The 18,278-nt window shown below is 39.3% G+C and overlaps 2 protein-coding genes across 2 annotated transcripts; both read left to right on the top strand.

Moving 5' to 3' along the window:
* Positions 1-454: 454 nt before the first annotated feature.
* On the top strand, positions 455-4,176 carry LOC115664363 (probable LRR receptor-like serine/threonine-protein kinase At3g47570). Its single transcript, XM_030586300.2, has 2 exons — positions 455-3,301; positions 3,604-4,176. Exons 1-2 carry the CDS (start codon positions 616-618, stop codon positions 4,002-4,004), a joined length of 3,087 nt encoding a protein of 1,028 aa, XP_030442160.1. The 5' UTR covers positions 455-615; the 3' UTR covers positions 4,005-4,176.
* Positions 4,177-16,170: 11,994 nt separating this feature from the next.
* Positions 16,171-17,886, top strand: LOC130138219 (probable LRR receptor-like serine/threonine-protein kinase At3g47570; the record flags this gene model as incomplete). Its single annotated transcript, XM_056311636.1, has 2 exons — positions 16,171-17,257; positions 17,870-17,886. Coding segments are annotated over exons 1-2 (1,104 nt in total), but the record flags the coding sequence as incomplete, so codon positions are not given.
* Between the last annotated feature and the right edge of the window lie 392 nt (positions 17,887-18,278).

Here is an 18,278-nt window from a genome sequence, read left to right as displayed (position 1 = left end):
TATATTTAGTAGAAAAAAACTCTTTTCAATTACGGCGAATCAATACAAATAATCAATATTAAATTTGATGACATGAATGGTCGACCCTAATTAAAGCGTAAAAAAGTCTTATTCTTTTTGTCTAGGATGCATTGCAGAATAAAGACGGCAAAATCACTTTAATCAATATGAGCTTTTTTTTCTCCTAGCAAAAAAAAACTTGGGTTCAAATTCACCTTGGGAAAGTGGAAAACAATATGTACGGAGTGTCCAATGGTTCAGATTGTAGGAGGACCACTCATCGAACTGAATTGTCCAATGATTAGTGGTTTGGTGGTCTTTTCAGCAAATAGGAGGTTATCATGGAGGGTCAATCAATGGGCGCTTCGGCTCGTAGGAGGACCACTCAGCGTACTGAATTATCGCTCGCAACTGACTGTACAGGAGGCATGACTTCCTGGGAAAAGAGGTACGAATGCTTAGTAGAAAACAGTCTTCCGGGTCTACACAGCTTCTATAAAAGCTCTTCTGAGAGGCTGTTCAATATATAACTCAAGTTGCTCAACCAATATATATCACTTCACTCGCTCCTTCTTGCCCTCCTTAGCGAATTAGTACCCAATTCATGCTCATAAAATGAGACATTCGCGTCTCAATTGTGCACAGCTTCGTCGTTCTTGGCTTCTTTTTGCTGCTGTTTTCGTGTTATGTTTCGGTGTAGTCGTTTATGCTACTAACGATTCAGACAGGCTTGCATTACTTGCATTCAAGGCTGAAATAACTAGTGACCCTTTTGGGCGGCTTAACTCGTGGAATGACAACACCGACTTTTGCCGATGGAACGGGGTTACGTGCGGTCATCGACACCATAGAGTCACGGAACTGGACCTCCATTCCCAAGGACTCTCAGGACCCATCTCACCCCACATTGGGAACCTCAGCTTCTTAAGAAAATTGAGTCTCCAAAACAATAGCCTCGGCCTTGAAATCCCTCAACAAATTGGTCGGCTGCATCAGCTCCAAATGTTGTATTTATCCAACAATTCACTGACGGGAGAGATTCCCAGGAATATATCCGCTTGCTCGAACCTTGTATTTCTCCTCCTCGAATACAACCAGTTGGTCGGTGGAATTCCAGTGGAGCTAGGCTACTTGTCAAATCTTCAACAGGTTGACTTTACTGCGAACCAATTAATTGGCAGCATCCCTTCATCCATAGGGAACTTATCATCTCTGGAGGCGATTTCTTGTTATCAAAATGGTTTGAGTGGGATTATTCCCCAATCTCTAGGTCGACTAACCAAACTAAAGGTGCTCACCTTGGGAAGCAACAGGATTTCAGGTACCATTCCGCCTGCAGTCTTCAACTTATCTTCATTGATTGTATTCGACGTAAAAGCGAACCAGTTCTGCTGCAATCTTCCCGAAGAAATTGGATTCACTCTCCCGAACCTTCAAGATTTGAGCATTGGTCATAACAAGTTTGCTGGATCAATTCCTACGTCGATATCCAATGCCACAAATCTAAGACAACTCGACCTTGGAGACAATGAGCTATCGGGGAAAGTCCCTTCGTTGGCGAATGTCCGTAACCTTTGGACCGTTACCTTATTCACTAATCATCTCGGAAGTGGAGGTTCCGATCCAAATGACATGAGCTTCCTTTGCTCGCTAACAAATGCCGCTAAGTTGATGGTATTGATAATGTTTGAAAATAGATTTGGTGGGACACTTCCTACATGCATCGGTAATTTCTCTACTACTTTAATGTTCCTGCGACTAGGCCAGAATCTGATATCAGGTGAGATCCCAAGAGAGATTGGAAATCTTGTGAACCTGCAGGGATTCCGGATGGACGACAACCTTCTTTCGGGTCCAATTCCGTCAGATTTAGGAATCCTTTCTCATCTTCAAAAACTGATCTTGTCAGGCAACAATCTATCTGGCATAATCCCATCCTCTTTGCAAAATCTGCAAATGTTGTTCTCTTTAAGTCTTGCAAGAAATAACCTTGAAGGGTTGATTCCTTCACACTTAGATAAGTGTCAGAGTTTGACAAACCTAGATCTTTCTTCTAACAAACTCAGCGGTCCAGTTATATTCCCCGTAGTTGGAAACCTCATCTATTTTAATTTGTCTCGGAACCAGCTGAGTGGAGTCCTTCCGATGGAAATTGGAAACTTGAAACATTTGGAACAATTGGATGTCTCGAGAAATATTCTGGATGGTGAACTCCCTAGCAGTCTAGGCAATTGTGATGGACTGACAATACTAAGAATGCAAGATAACCTCTTCCATGGGTCCATTCCTCAACCAATTAGCTCCTTAAGAAGCATTGAGGAATTAGATCTTTCCAACAACAATTTCGGTGGTGAAATTCCACGGTTCTTAGAGGCATTTCAGTATTTGGAAAAGTTGAATTTGTCTTACAATCATTTTGAAGGCATGCTACCAACTAAAGGAGTTTTTAGGAATGTGAGTGCGACTTTTGTTGCTGGAAATGAAAAGCTCTGTGGAGGAATGCCTGCATTTGAGCTCCCTAAGTGCGTCTCTCGAAACTCCAAAAGTAGAGGACGGGTCCATCAGTTGAAACTTACCATCGGCATTGTTTTTGGTCTTCTCGGAATACCTCTCCTTGTCACTTTCCTATATCTATGTTGGTTGAACCAGAAAAGAAATGAGCCAATTTTAAGCTCCTTAGCTGATTCATTGTTGAATCTATCTTATGGAACTCTTCTAAAAGCAACCGGCGGTTTTTCTTCGACTAATCTGATTGGGGTTGGAAGTTTTGGATCTGTCTACAAGGGGTTCCTCCAGGAGAATGAAAATGTCATTGCGGTCAAGGTGCTTAATTTAACGCGGTATGGCGCTCTCAAGAGCTTCAGAGCAGAGTGCGAGGTTTTAAAGTGCATAAAACACCGAAATCTTGTGAAAGTATTGACGGCATGCTCAGGCATTGATTATAAGGGTGATGAGTTTAAGGCTTTAGTTTATGAGTTCATGGTCAATGGCAGCCTAGAAGAGTGGTTGCACCCAAATCCAGCTCGAAATGATGCAAATGGGCACTCAAAGAAATTGGGTCTTGTCCAAAGGATAAACATTTCTATTGATGTTGCTTCTGCATTAGATTATCTCCATAATCAATGCCAAAGCCAAATAATTCATTGTGATCTAAAGCCAAGTAATGTCCTTCTTGATGCTGACATGGTTGGACATGTTGGTGACTTTGGGTTGGCGAAGATTGTCCTCGAATCCACGTCTGACACTATAGCAAACACAAGTTCTATCATTTTAAGAGGAACAGTTGGTTATGCCGCTTTGGGTAAACTCTCTCTCTCTCTCTCTCTCTCTCTCTCTCTCTCTCTCTCTCTCTCTCTCTCTCTCTCTCTCTCTCTCTCTCTTGAGCTTTTACACCCTCTGAAATCAACTTGTCCTTCTAGAGACTACTATTTTTTGTTTTGCTAGTTCTCTCTCTCTCTCTCTCGAGCTTTTACACCCTCTGAAATCAACTTGTCCTTCTAGAGACTACTATTTTTTGTTTTGCTAGTTCTTCAAGACACTGTTTTGTGAAACCAAAGTTCTTGGTTTTGACATTTCTTACGCCACGGCATGTGTAAACTGCAGAATATGCTAACGGATGCCAGGTCTCCAGAGAAGGTGATATCTACAGTTACGGCATCCTCTTATTGGAGATATTCACGGGATTAAGCCCCACTAGCGACATATTTAGAGAGAATTTGAATCTTCATAATTATGTGGCTGAAGCTCTACCCCAACATACTATGGAGATTACAGATCCGGTTCTGCTTCACGAACAAGAGAACTGTAACAATTCCCAAGATTCGCTTCATGAAAAAAATCGCATGTTTCAGGAATCTTTGGAAACGATATATCGAATTGGACTCGCTTGCTCAGTTGAGGAGCCTAGAAGACGCATGAGCATCGACAAAGTTGCAACCCAGCTGCACTTGATCAGGGAGAAACTTTTTGAAGCTTCTTCACTTGGAAGGATGAGACACGGATAGATGACATCGAAAGTAGCAAGTTCTTTATTTCATTCAATGAATCTTTCTAGTGCTATTTGAATATGAAAAAGGAAAGGATGAATGTCTGACTTTCCTAACTTCCTTGTGAATGTAAGAAAGGATCGTCCTAATATTCCTACTTTAAAAGATTTGCCAAAAATCCACACCTTCTCTAACATTTTCTGTCGGTTTTGACCAAAACAAAACATTTTCTATCGGAATAACATTTTCTCATTGACACCAATTTTTTCTTGTCACCGCGTTTTTACGTCTAACTCGTGAGAATTCTAATAAACCCACACATTCTTAGCCTTGATATCACATAGGTAAGATTTTTAGACAGATCAAAAGAATAAACTACGATACTAAAGAACAGATATTCCTACATACCTTGATATTGATATTAATGCAATTTACATATTTATAACCAGCCTACGGAAAAAAAAAAAAGAACCGCGGACTTGGAAATTTTTCAACATTGGAAGCACACGTTCACCGTTCGATCATTTTACATTTAAACCTGTTATTTGACTTCCAAAGCTAGGGTCTGATAAGAATGAGAACAACGACGAAACTCACAAGGTCGAGTCTTAGGGCAACTGCATCCCAAATGTGAGCACATCCTAAGCCCTTCCTCTGACGTGCGTCGGCCAGTTTGAACAACTCCTTCGAAAGCCTATTGACCGGGGTGCACCTCGGGTATAGGCACATTACACCCAAAATCGCTAAGAAGAGCATAGGCTAGAGACAATATAGGTAAATCTACATGCGACTGCCAATTTCCAATATTACCATAATTGTAAGAAAAAATCAATTCTAGGTCTCGAAGGTTGGCTAGGATCAATAATTGCCGTCCCCTATCTATGTCTTGATGCACGCCGTAGCCATCTTGAAGGCAATGTCCCAATTCACGAGGCGCATCGATATAGCCAAGGGTGGCAACCTGAGCGCATAGGGCCACTCTGGCCGCAAGATACTTGCGAGACTTTGGTTGGCCGTTGCCATTGAATTGGACAGGGGCCAGAGAGAACAGCGAGGGAGCGTGAGATTTTATAGCGGTTTTTGCCATCAAAGACAGCCCGCACGCTCGTTTTCTCAAGCAACAGAATCGGATCCGCAACAAAGGTTTAGGAAAGTAACCAGGGCATGGATTTTTTCTCCAAACATCATATCAATACTTATCATATCATGATGTTAACATACACTAGCCATGGAATTATTGTCGACACCTAAACCAAATATCCGCGGCCCATCTCGATTATCTCTTCCAACTCATTGCACAAGTTGAGAGCCTTTGGAATTATTATTATTTGGATTGAATTCGAGCTTAAGCAATCGATTCTCTGTAGTGGGGGCTGTGGGGACGCAGAATCAAATGAAATTTATCATTTCCAGGGTATTTGAATTGGCCTGCTGTCGTGCAGTGTGGACGTGGATAAGGTCTGACTGGGTGGAGTTATGGCAAGCCAAATCCTCTTCTTGATTATTACCACCAAAAAGAGAGAATAATTCATCGATTCACGGGTTGGTTAGAGTCCTCCAGCTCGTGACATTTGCCGTAAGCACTTGCCCACTGGTTCTTTATTTCTTCTTCTCTTTCCAAGCGTTGCCAATCGATGAGTTTATGCTGGGGAAGAGGATGGCAAAAGAAAGTCAAAGTCGAACTTCCGTTTTGGTCTTGTTGAAGAGAGACACGCCCCGTTGTATTTGTGAGACGTGGGTTTGGGCTTTGGGCCAATCCGTTTTGCCGGACCAATCGTGAATCCTAAACAATTATTGCGTACCACTTCTTATCTCTTTAGTTTTCGTCTCTCACATTATCAGATATTTGATGTCAACATCAAGGTTATAACCTCATTTTGGAAATCCTAGAAAGAGTTGATAATCCGAAGGACATCATCCAGCATGCATACCAACTTTAATTTTTATTCTATAGTTTGCAGTGCATTTGCCCGGGTAGATAAAAATGTCATGATATGAGATATATTATGCGGCGTCTTTCATTCTCTAAATTAAGCTATAAGTACGATTGATAATCAAAGAACCATTTCGATAGATCATTCGGGGTCTTTGTTCTTTTCTAATCTTTTCCTAATGACTTTGGAAAGTAGACACAAGGCATTTTTATGACATCCTAAGTCTCATATTAAAATGAAAAAGAAACTTTTATGTCATAGATAAATAATTACCCATCTCTAATTGTTGTATTCCTTTTGAGTTTTTAGGGCTTGAAGCAATCGAACGAGCTGGGAGTATTAGAAACAAAGATATCGAAACACATGCAAAACAAGATAATAACCTTTTATTTATAACTTTCCTTTGGTTTTGTTTCTTTTTATTTTATCCTGATGCTATACTTGATCTCACGCACCTTCTTTTTTTTTTTAGTTTGACAAATTATTACGGTCGAAAGCTAAAATTATGAGCCAAATTGACCTATAATTACGGATTCAATTTGTACAAATTGGGACTAGTGCCCCTCTGAGCTCTACAAGGCTTTGCCTCTGCCCATCTGCTCTCTGTATGGCTCCATCGCTATCAGAGTTTCATCATGCTTTGTTGATTGTATCTGCATTGTAGGTCTACCAGAAAAGCAATGATAAATATCATATACTAGAGTCTTTTATTACAACTTGTAAAAGCTTTTATTATGTTAAGGTCTATCCGCATTGCTTAAAAACTAAGTTGCAGTGGATTTCACACGAACGTAGCGCCCATCCAATTAACAATTCTACTTTAGGTGGTGAATTTCCAAAGATCACAGAAGAACAAAAACTTTTCTTAGTCGTGACCACAAGCAATGGTTTGCACCAGAGGTCAGTTACTAAAGCTGGAAGTTTTCGGATATGATTGGTCTTGTAGCCAACCGCTAATGTAATTGCCGCTTTGTTTCGATGTCCATGAGCTAGTCCATTATGCAGAGGCGACCGCAACTTCACTGGTTGACATCACAATCAACAGAATTCAAATTAGTTCTTCTACTTGCGAGATCAACTAGTACAGTGGGAAAGGCAAGATTTTGAATGAAATCCATGGCGTTCAGGACTAATTAGCCAAATCACTTAAGACATTTTCAGTTATTCTAGTCACACATGGTTTATAATGTCAATCATGTGGAAAGGACAGGCAAAGGAGGAGAAATAGTTTATGCAGCCTTCTTCTCGAGGGCTTATAGTGACCTTGTTATATTTGCAAGGTATTCCGGCTCAGTGTGTCACTTGAACGATGATAGCAACCGGTCCCAAAGTACTTTGGCCTCCACTACGGTAATGGCAACTGGGATAAATGTGAGGTTGTTCTATTAGTCGCTTTTGAGTTTTGCATATAGCTTGAAGCCCGTTGTATGTATGGATCTTTTTTATTCTTTGACATCGTGTTCGATTCTTTGTTGTATTGATGATCTTAGGCACGTGCATTTTTTCAGAGCCCATACTGACTAGGGTAGTTTCATATTGTTCTGCAAAATCTATTGGGAGATTAAAATGTCACAAGTTTAGCCCATCGTGTGAAATTGAGTGTTTTTTGGTACGGGGAGGAGACGGTGCATAGACAAGTTGCCAATTGCCATTTGATGGCTCTTTGGATAGAACTCATGCTTTGAACTTTCTGGGCGAAAAACTTAATAATGGCAGCTTCTTCAAAACTACATCAGTGTGTAGAAACTTTCAAGAGGCTACCTCATCCAATTTTGAAGTGTTGCAACTTTAAAAATATATATCACCAAGCACAGAAGTTACAATTCACTTCACAGGACAGCTAAGCGCAACACAATTATCGTTCACCCACAACGATACGAAACAGGCTCTAGTAGCCCATTATCCAATCATGCTATGTAACAAAGAAAAAGGGGATGATTTCAACCATCAATTTAAGATGGAATCGCTCGATTGTTGTTTCACTAGTATACATTTACACTTGTGATTTGACTTTCAATCCAAGGCCTGAAACAGAACAATAATTCATCACGCAAGAGATCAAAAGAAAACTAAGCCGAATCTCAAGATGATCACACCCCGGATGTGAGCATATCCTAAGCACTTTCTCCATCTGCCTCGATCCTCGAACCATTCCTTCAAAACCCTATGACCCAATGCACCTCGAACGTGGGCACAATGCACTCGAAATCACAATGAAGAGCATAGGCTCCAACCTATGAGATAACTGCAAATTAGTACAACTTATGATGATCGACTTTTGTCTTAATCCTCCTCCTCCTTTTCTAACTTAAAGAAAGCAATTAAACATGTTAAAATAATTTTGCAATCATCAAAATCATTCTCTCCACAAATTGTCGCACTCGTAGAGGTGGGGTGGCAATTCATTACGGTAGCGAATGATAACCATTCTGTTCCGGAATGAGTTCCTGAACCAGAAATAGATTTTTCTATTTCTAGTTCCTGAATGAGTTTCTGAGAAAAAAAACCCGTTTGATAATGACAAAAAATTTCTATTTCTAGAACAGAAACCCGTTTGATAACAGCACAAAATTTCTATTTCCTGAAATAAAAACCCGTTTGATAAACAACAGAAAATTCTATTTCCAGGAACAAAAATCCATTTTTTTAGAAATGGAATAAAAATAATAAAAAATCCGAAAAATTCATAAAAATATTTAAAAAAATTCAGAAAATCCCAAAAAATTGAAAAATTCCAGAAAAAATCATCAAAATGTCGAGAAAATAAAAAAAATTTAGATTTCGGGAAAATAGGAAATTTGTTGAATTTTTTCAAAAAAAATCAAGAAATCAAAAATTTCAAAACTTCACAGAATTGCTTAGAATACCTGTGGCCACCCACTTTTAGTGAAATTTAAATTTTTTTAGGTGCCCAAAAAAAATAAAAAAATCAAAAATTTCAAAACTTCACAGAATAGTTTAGAATACATGTGGCCACCCACTTTGAGTGAAATTTAAATTTTTTAAGGTGCCCAAAAAAAATTCAAAAACTCAAAAATTTCAAAACTTTACAGAATGGCTTAGAATACCTGTGGCCACCGACTTTGAGTGAAATTTAAATTTTTGGAGGTGAAAAAAAAAGCAAAAAAATCAAAAATTTCAAAACTTCACAGAATGACTTAGAATACATGTGGCCATCCACTTTGAGTGAAATTTAAATTTTTTTAGGTGAAAAAAAACATAAAAAATCAAAAATTTCAAAACTTCACAGAATGACTTACAATACCTCTAGCCACCCACTTTGAGTAAAATTTAATTTTTTTTATATGCCCAAATGGTATTTTTGATTTTTTTTTTGGTTCCTAAAGAAAATTAAATTTTACTCAAAGTGGATGGCCACGTGTATTCTAAGCCACTATGTGAAGTTTTGAAAATTTTTCTTTTTTGCTTATTTTTATTTTTCTTTCAACACCTAAAAAAATTAAATTTCACTCAAAGTGGGTGGCCACAGGTATTCTAAGCAATTATGTGAAGTTTTTTATTTTTTATTTTTTTATTTTTTTCGGCACCTAAAAAAATTTAAATTTCGCTTAAAGTGGATGGCCACAGGTATTCTAAGCCATTTTGTGAAGTTTTGAAATTTTTTCTTTTTTTCTTTTTTTTTTTTTTTTTCGGCACCTAAAAAAATAAAATTTCGCTCAAAGTGGGTGGCCACAGGTATTTTAAGCCATTCTGTAAAGTTTTGAAAATTTTACTTTTTTGCTTATTTTTATTTTTTTTTTGAATATAAAAAAATTTAAATTTCACTCAAAGTGGGTGGCCACAGGTATTTTAAGCTATTCTGTGAAGTTTTGAAATTTTTTATTTTTTTATTTTTTTTCGGCACCTAAAAAAATTTAAATTTCACTCAAAGTGGATGGCCACAAGTATTCTAAGCCATTCTGTGAAGTTTTGAAATTTTTGATTTTTTGCTTTTTTTTATTTTTTTCGGCACCTAAAAAAATAAAATTTCGCTCAAATTGGGTGGCCACAGGTATTCTAAGATATTCAATGAAGTTTTTAAATTTTAGAATTTTTTATTTTTTTTAGCAACTAAAAAAATTAAATTTTGCTCAAAGTGGGTGACCATAGGTTTTCTAAGCCATTTTGTGAAATTTTGAAATTTTTTATTTTTATTTATTTATATTTATTTTTTTCGGTACCTAAAAAAATTTAAATTTCACTGAAAGTGGGTAGCCACATATTCTAAACCATTCTGTTAAGTTTTGAAATTTTTGATTTTTTGCTTTTTTTTCTCACCTCAAAGATCGTGACTTCCATATGAATATGTGTGTTGAAGAAAATGAATTCCTCATAAATGGTTCTCACTTTTGTTTCAGTAATGAAAAACCAACTTTTTTTTGGTTCTCATTTCTGGTTTCAGAATCAGTTTTGGAAGCAAACTTGTCCCGGAAATAGAAAAATGAAATTGCGTTACCAAACGGGTTTCTGGTCCAAAACTGATTCTGGGAACAAAAAACCAGTTCTGGACAGAACCAGAATGGATTTCATGCAGCACCTACAAGGCCGGACTTGAATAAGTCAGAGATTTATCAAGGAAAACCGTACACGACACGAGTGAGCTAATTCAAAGACAACACAAATTGGCACACTTTCACTAATATTCAATTGAAAAAAATCTCTTTGCAATCACCATTTGGTGTTCCGCTGAATAAGGAGGCAAAGCCCCTTTTCCACAGAAATATGACTTGGGTTCAAATTCGCCGTGGAAACATGGAAAATAACGTGTGAGTGACGGTAATGGACCTTTATAAAATTTGTGAATAAAAGGTAGAACAAATTAGACATGGAAAAGTGGTCTGAACGTGAGAAATAATGTCTATATTTGTCATCAAATGCGGGGTTCTTTTCCTCGAACAGCGGGGATGACTTGCTGGGAAAATTTGTATGAATGCATACCAGTAAGAAGTCTTCAGGATCTAACACAGCTTCTAGAAAGTATAGAAGTTGGGCTAGGTTCAAGGTATGCCAAAGGTACGACAGTCGATTGATTCAATATCACAAAGAAAAAAAGATTTATAATTAGAATCGCAAATTAAAGAAAAGGAACGAGAGAAAGAATTTGCGTCCTGCGGCGCCCTACCCTGACCGAGACAATTTTCCCCGTGAAAGCGCAAGGCAGGGCAATTCATAGGACAGGACGGGTTAATATATCATATACCCTACTATATGAAGATTTAATTATTATATCATATACCCTATTATAATTTGTCGCACACTTAGTAGTAAAAAAAAAACATATATGTTATTAAGTGAATACAAACGCATTCATATAAATAGGTAGAGTTAAGCTCACGAGATTGTGATTCTTTTAAAGATTATGGAATATAAACAAGTTTAAAATAGAAAAATTAATTCTTCTAATAATTCATAACTATTGTGAAAATTTTAACAATTATATATTAAAATTCACAGGGAATGATCCCCCGTCGTGCGGACTCCTATCTCCTATACATGTGTGTGAGTTGGGGCGGGGTGTGATGATTGAAGAGGATGGATTAAGATGATGAAAATGCACATGTGGAGCTCTGGATTAGATGTTTCTTGTAAACACCATTTGTTCCCCATCAATTTAAGAACAGTTGTTGTACTTTAAAAAAGCAAGTAGAAAAAATTAAATATGATTAATGTCAAAATTTATACATCCTCGAGATTTTGGATCGTTGAGCATCAAATAAAAGTCCAATTTCAAAGGCACGTAATCTCCAAATAATATTTTGACCAAAAAACAAATCTCCAAATAATACAATATTCTTTTTCATTTAGACTTTGTTAAATACTTCATTGGAAAGTATATATATGTTGAATGTGATTGTTAATTATTATAAGAATCGGTTATGACCTGGATAAAATATAGTCTTCCGGTTGATAATCAAAAGATTATTTAGGTTGTAATAAGAAGTATAGTACAATTGTTTATCAGCACTGCAAACAAATATTTTAATAGTAAAATAAAAATATGTGTCATTAAGTGAATAATTTGCAAAAAGAAGAAGAAGCTAATAATACAAACATATTAATATAATAAGTAGAGCTAAGCTCACGAGACTGTAATTCTTTTAGTAATTATAGAATATGAACAAGTTTAAAGTAGAATATTTCATAATTATTATGGAAATTTTAAAAATTATATCTTCAAATTTAAGGAAAAATAAATGAAAGTTTTTTCCCTCATGAGTCACGGTGCCCTGTTCCCTTGAAGACGTGCCTCACCTTGCCCCACACATAATTTATAGGCCCGGTACATGTGATTTGTTGGGTCACGTGAAACTCACATGGAACTTGAGTCAAAAAAAAAAAAAAAAAAAAAAAACCTCACATAGAACTCTCATGATTTTGTAACTGGGCCTACCGCACCTGATTTAGGTGTGTCTAGCTCCAACATTACTCTAAACCATTGCTTGGTTTCATGTGGAATTAGATTAGTCTATGAATAGAAATCCTGTTGCAAGTTAAATGTGTTTGGAAAGAAGATCAAATTCTGGAAATGGATTACTTGTGAAGTTAGATTCCTCAAGAAATGTGGAATTGGGTTTCCCAGTATTACCTAGTATTGGGATAGCAATTTCACTTCTCTATCGCCAAAAAATTATCAAAAAAAAGCCAAAAAATTATCAAAAAAAAATCAAATCCACCACCACCACCCGATCACCATCGCTGTTGTCGCCACCACCGTCGTCACCAAAGGCTTCGTCGTTCTTCCCTCGTCGCACAAAAATTGTTGCACACGCACACAATATCTCTCTCTCTCTCTCTCTCTCTCTCTCTGCGAAACTCAAGCATATCAACTGAGCAGAGTCCATCACCGCGGCCATGGAGGTTGGGGGACTAACTCTATTTTTTCATGGATCTGAGTCTTAATTTCAATTAATAGTTCCCTCCATGCTTTCTAATTTGATTATAATCGAAATCATGCATGATTTTGAGAGAAAATCCAAATGGTTTAAAATTGTGGCGATTAAAAGCCGCCGCCAACACTTGCACTTATTTCGAATTTGATTGCGCTTTTTGAAGCACTTAAAACTTGATTGCATTCATAAAAAGCATTTAGGATTTTTAATGTAATTTTTCTTTTTCATGTTTACCACATGTGCAAAGTAATCCCAATTGGTAGAATTAATGATAATCAGCTTTTGTCTTAATCCTCCTCCATCTTCTGCTGTTGCAACTTAAATAAGGCGTTAAACAATGATCATCTCTCCGCAATTTGTCACACTCATAGAGGTAGGGGTGGTAATTCATAGTTAGAATGACCTTGAACTAGTTAGAGATTCATTGAGAAAAATCCTACACGACATGACTAAGTTAAGTTGAAGATGATACAAATTGACACATCTCAACTATTATTTAATTGAAAAAAACTTTTTGAAATTTTAGACTTGATCACGCGAATTGTCAACCCTAATTAAACTGTGAAAAAGTCAAGCGTTTTGTCTACGATGCTTCGAGCAATAAGGACATAAAGATCCTTTCCACAGAAATATGACGGGTTGAAATTCGAGGTGGGAATGTGGAGATTGTTGAAAATATGTCTCGAGTTTGAGCCCAAAGTGAAATCTAAATATTCCGAATTGGATATTTTGCGGATCTCCGAAACCGAGCAAAAAGGAAATATTTGAAATTCACTTTCCTAATGCACGTTGGAGTCCTTGTTCTCAAACTGGAAAGTTCACATGAATTTTATGTTGAACTTTGACTCGGTCAATGTGTTAGAAGAAAGAAAGAATATTATTCTTTCCTAATGCTTGTGGAATTCACGGCCAAAGGGAAAGATAAAATAGGAAAGTCCAAAATTTGTTTTTGGTTGACCATGTATTACGTGGACTTTGTTTCCTATTTGACGTGGCAATCTTCACGATGGAATTTTGCACTTCCTCTGGCGGTGGGTTTAATATAAATACTTATCAAGATTCCTTTGGAGAAGTCAGAGAAGTATTGAAGCGCCGCGGTTGACGTCGAGTGCTTGGCGTGGGTTTATCTCCCTGAGATTTTGTTCGTGGAATTACACCAAGAGCTCAAGTGTTCGTAGCGATTAAATCTTGTGTTAAGATTTGTGTACAATTCTTTTGCGGGATTGAGAGATTATTTTGTGAGGAATTGTGGGGCTAAACACTGCGTGAGTTATTGAGTGTAATTGGGGCTTAGGAAACACTAAGAGTGTTTGAGTGACTCGAGTGTGGTTGTAATCTCCGTTGTATCGCTTGATCTATAGTGGAATTCCGTGCTGCTCTCCCCGTGGACGTAGGTCACTACGACCGAACCACGTAAATCTGGTGTCCGATTTATTTTCTTATTCTGTCAAATTTATTGTTTGATCGCTCGGCTTCCGCAACAAAAATAATGTATATGGAGTGTCCAATGATCAATGGCTTCGTGGTCTTTTCCCCAAATAGGAACAGGAGTTTCCATGGGAGGTCAATCAATGGCGCATCAGCTCGTAGGAGAACCTCTCAGCGATCTGAGTTGTCGATCGCAACCGACTGTACGGGAGGGATGACTTACCGGGAAAGAGGTATGAATGCATCCAAGACAGAATTCTCCAGGGTGTACACAGCTTATAAAAATCCATCTCTGCGAGGCTGTTCAATATATAGCTCCAGCTCCTCTATCAACACATATCACTTTACTCATTCCTTCTTGCTCTCTCTTAGCGAATTAGTACCCAGATTTATGCTCATAAAATGGGACACTCCTGTCTCAATTGTGCACAACTCTGTTGTTCTTGTCTTCCTTTCGCTGCCCTTCTCATGTTGTGCTTCGGTGCAGTCGTTTCCGCTATTAACGATACAGATAGGCTTGCATTGCTTGTAATCAAGGCCAAAATAACTAGTGACCCTTTTGGGTCTCTTAACTCGTGGAACGACAGCACCGATTTCTGCCAATGGTACGGATTTACGTGCAGTCATCGACGCCTCAAGGTCACAGTACTAAACCTCCATTCCCAAGGACGCTCGGGACCCATCTCACCTCACATTGGGAACCTCAGCTTCTTAAGAGAAGTGTGGCTCCAAAACAATAGCTTCGGTCCTGAAATCCCTCCCCAAATTGGCCGGTTGCGTCGGCTCCAAATCTTGTGCTTATCCAATAATTCACTTACTGGCGAGATTCCCAGGAATATATCAAGTTGCTCGAACCTTGTATTTCTCTGCCTTGAGTACAACCAGTTGGCCGGAGTAATTCCAATGGAGCTAGGCTCCATGTCAAATCTTCAAATGGTCAGCTTGTCCACGAACCAATTAACTAGCAGCGTCCCTTCTTTCGTAGGGAACTTATCATCCCTGCAATGGATTTTTTGTAACCAAAATGGTTTAAGTGGGATTATTCCCCAATCTCTAGATGGACTAACCAAACTAAAAGGGTTCGCCTTTGGAAGCAACGGGCTTTTGGGTACCATTCCACCTTCAGTCTTCAACTTGTCTTCGTTGACTGGAATCGATGTACCTATGAACCAGATGCACGGCAATTTTCCTGAAGATATAGGATTCACTCTACCAAACCTTTAAGTTCTGAGCATATCTTTTAACCAGTTCACTGGATCAATTCCTTTGTCGACATCCAATGCCACAAATCTAAGTTTTGTCGCACTTGGAGGCAATGAGTTCTCCGGAAAGGTCCCTTCATTGGCAAATCTCCGTAACCTTGAGTGGGTTACCTTATTCACTAATTATCTTGGCAGTGGAGGGTCCGATGCATATGAACTGAGCTTCCTTTGCTCCCTAACAAATGCAACTAACTTGGAGCTATTAGAGATGAATGAAAATAGATTTGGTGGGATGCTTCCAATATGCATTGGTAATTTCTCCACTAATTTAACAAGTCTGGGAGCAGGACAGAATCTGATATTGGGTGAAATCCCGAGAGAGATTGGTAATCTTGTGACCTTTCAAAGATTACACATGGGAGGCAACCTTCTTTCGGGTCTAATCCCGTCAGATTTAGGAAACCTTTCGAACCTTGCAGCACTTGTCTTGTCAGGCAATAATCTATCTGGCATAATCCCATCCTCTTTGCAAAATCTACAGAGATTGATCTTTTTATATCTTTCTGAAAATAACTTCGAAGGGCCGATTCCTTCATACCTATAGTGGTACCAGACCTTGACAAGACTAGATCTTTCTAGTAACAATCTTATTGGTCCCGTAACATTCCCCGAGGCTGGGAGCCTCATCTATTTGAATTTGTCTCAGAACCATCTGAGTGGAGTCCTTCCAATGGAAATAGGGAACTTGAAACATTTGGACGAGTTGGATGTCTCAGGAAATATTATGAAAGGTGAAATCCCGAGCAGTCTAGGCAATTGTGATGCACTGAGAGTACTAAGAATGCAAGATAACCTCTTCCATGGATCCATTCCTCAACCAATTAGCTCATTAAGAAGCATTGAGGAACTAGACCTTTTGAAAAACAATTTCGATACTGAAATTCCAAAGTTCTTAGAGACATTTCAGTTTTTGGAAAAGTTGAATTTATCTTACAATCATTTGGAAGGCCCGCTACCCACCCAAGGAGTTTTTAGGAATGTGAGTGCGACTTTTGTCTTTGGAAATGAAAAGCCATGTGGAGGAATGCCTGAATTTAAGCTCCTTGAGTGCGTCTCTCGAAAATCCAAAAGCAGAGAAGGAGTCCATAAGTTGAACCTCACCATAGCCGTTGTTTTTGGTCATGTCGGAATAACTCTCGTTGTCACTTTCCTATATCTATGTTGGTCAAAGCAAAAAAAAATTGAGCCGATTTCAAGCTCCTCAGATGATTCATTACTGAATCTGTCTTATAGAACACTTCTAAAAGCAACCGATGGTTTTTCTTTGACTAATCTAATTGGGGTTGGAAGTTTTGGGTCCGTCTATAAGGGGCTACTCCAGGAGAATGGAAATCTCATTGCAGTGAAGGTGCTTAATTTAATGCGGGATGGCGCTCTCAAGAGCTTCAAAGCTGAGTGCGAGACTTTAAAGCGTATAAAACACCGAAATCTTGTGAAAGTCTTGACGGCTTGCTCAGGCATTGATTATAAGGGTGAGGAGTTTAAGGCTTTAGTTTACGAGTTCATGGTCTATGGCAGCCTAGAAGAGTGGCTGCACCCAAATTCAACTCCAAATGATGCAGATGGGCACTCGAAGAAATTGAGTCTCGTCCAAAGGATAAACATTTCCATTGATGTTGCTTATGCATTAGATTATCTCCATAATCAATGCGAAAGCCCAATAATTCATTGTGATCTAAAGCCAAGCAATGTCCTTCTACATGCTGACATGCTTGGACATGTTGGTGACTTTGGGTTGGCGAAGATTGTCCTTGAATTGAATCCACATCTGACACTAGAGCAAACATGAGTTCTGCTGGTTTAAGAGGACCAATTGGTTATGCCGCTTCCAGTAAACATCTCCAACAACCCAACCCAACCACCCCCCACCCAAGAAAGCTTAGAGACTAGTGTTTTTGTGAATTCAAATTCTTGTTTTTGGCATTTCTTACATCATGGCACGCGTAAACTGAAGAATATGCTAATGGAAGCCAAGTCTCAAGAGAAGGGGGAAAAGTGCCAAAAAAGTCATAAACCTTTTGTATTAGTGCCAATTTAGTCCTAAACCTTTTTTTGGTGCCAATTCAGTCCTAAACCTTTGCATTGATGCTAATTCAGTCCTAAACCTTTTTTTGGTGCCAATTCAGTCCTAAACCTTTTAAATTGGTGCCAATTCAGTCCTAAACCTTTTGTTTTTGTGCCAATTTAGTCCTTCCAGTCAAAATTGACCGGAATTTGCCGACGTGGACGCCTGCCGGCCGGCGGCCGGTCACCGGCGCCGACGTGGACAACTTTAATAATATTTTTTTGAATTTTTATTTTTTTCCTTTTTTTTCCACTTTTTTTTTTTGGGTTTCTCTCCTTCCTCTGGCCGGTCGCTGGACCGGCGACCGGCCAGAGGCCGGCGAGCTCGACCTCGCCAGCCACTGGCGAGGCTCGCCCTCACCGGCCACTGGCGAGGACGGCCGGGCGCCCGAGCCTCGCCGTGGTCGCGAGGCCCGACCTCGCCGGATCCGGCAAGGTCGAGCCTCGCCCGGCCGTCGGCGAGGCTCGACCTCGCCAGATCCGGCGAGGCCGGGCCTCGCCCGACCACGTGAGGCTCGAGCCCTCGCCGGAGGCCGCGGCGAGGCTCGAGCCCTCGCCGGAGGCCGCGGCGAGGCCCGAGCCCTCGCCGGAGGCCGCGGCGAGGGCGAGCCGCGCCATGGTCGGGCGAGGCCCGACCTCGCCGAATCCGGGCGAGGTCGGGCCTCGCCCAGCCGCCGGCGAGGTAGAGCCTCGCCTGACCAAGGCGAGGTTCGG

Source organism: Syzygium oleosum, unplaced genomic scaffold (assembly GCF_021117445.2).
Source record: "Syzygium oleosum isolate NSW1041296 unplaced genomic scaffold, Sole_v2.1 Sole_v2.05, whole genome shotgun sequence".
Classification (NCBI taxonomy): domain Eukaryota; kingdom Viridiplantae; phylum Streptophyta; class Magnoliopsida; order Myrtales; family Myrtaceae; genus Syzygium; species Syzygium oleosum.
This window is presented reverse-complemented; position numbering and strand designations above follow the sequence as displayed.

What these genes read in the sequence shown, in the direction of transcription:
- LOC115664363 (XM_030586300.2), top strand. Translation starts at nt 616, where the DNA reads ATGAGACATTCGCGTCTCAATTGTGCACAGCTTCGTCGTTCTTGGCTT. An exon ending in AGTTGGTTATGCCGCTTTGG is followed by an intron (nt 3,302 to 3,603) that starts GTAAACTCTCTC and finishes TGTAAACTGCAG; the next exon opens with AATATGCTAACGGATGCCAG.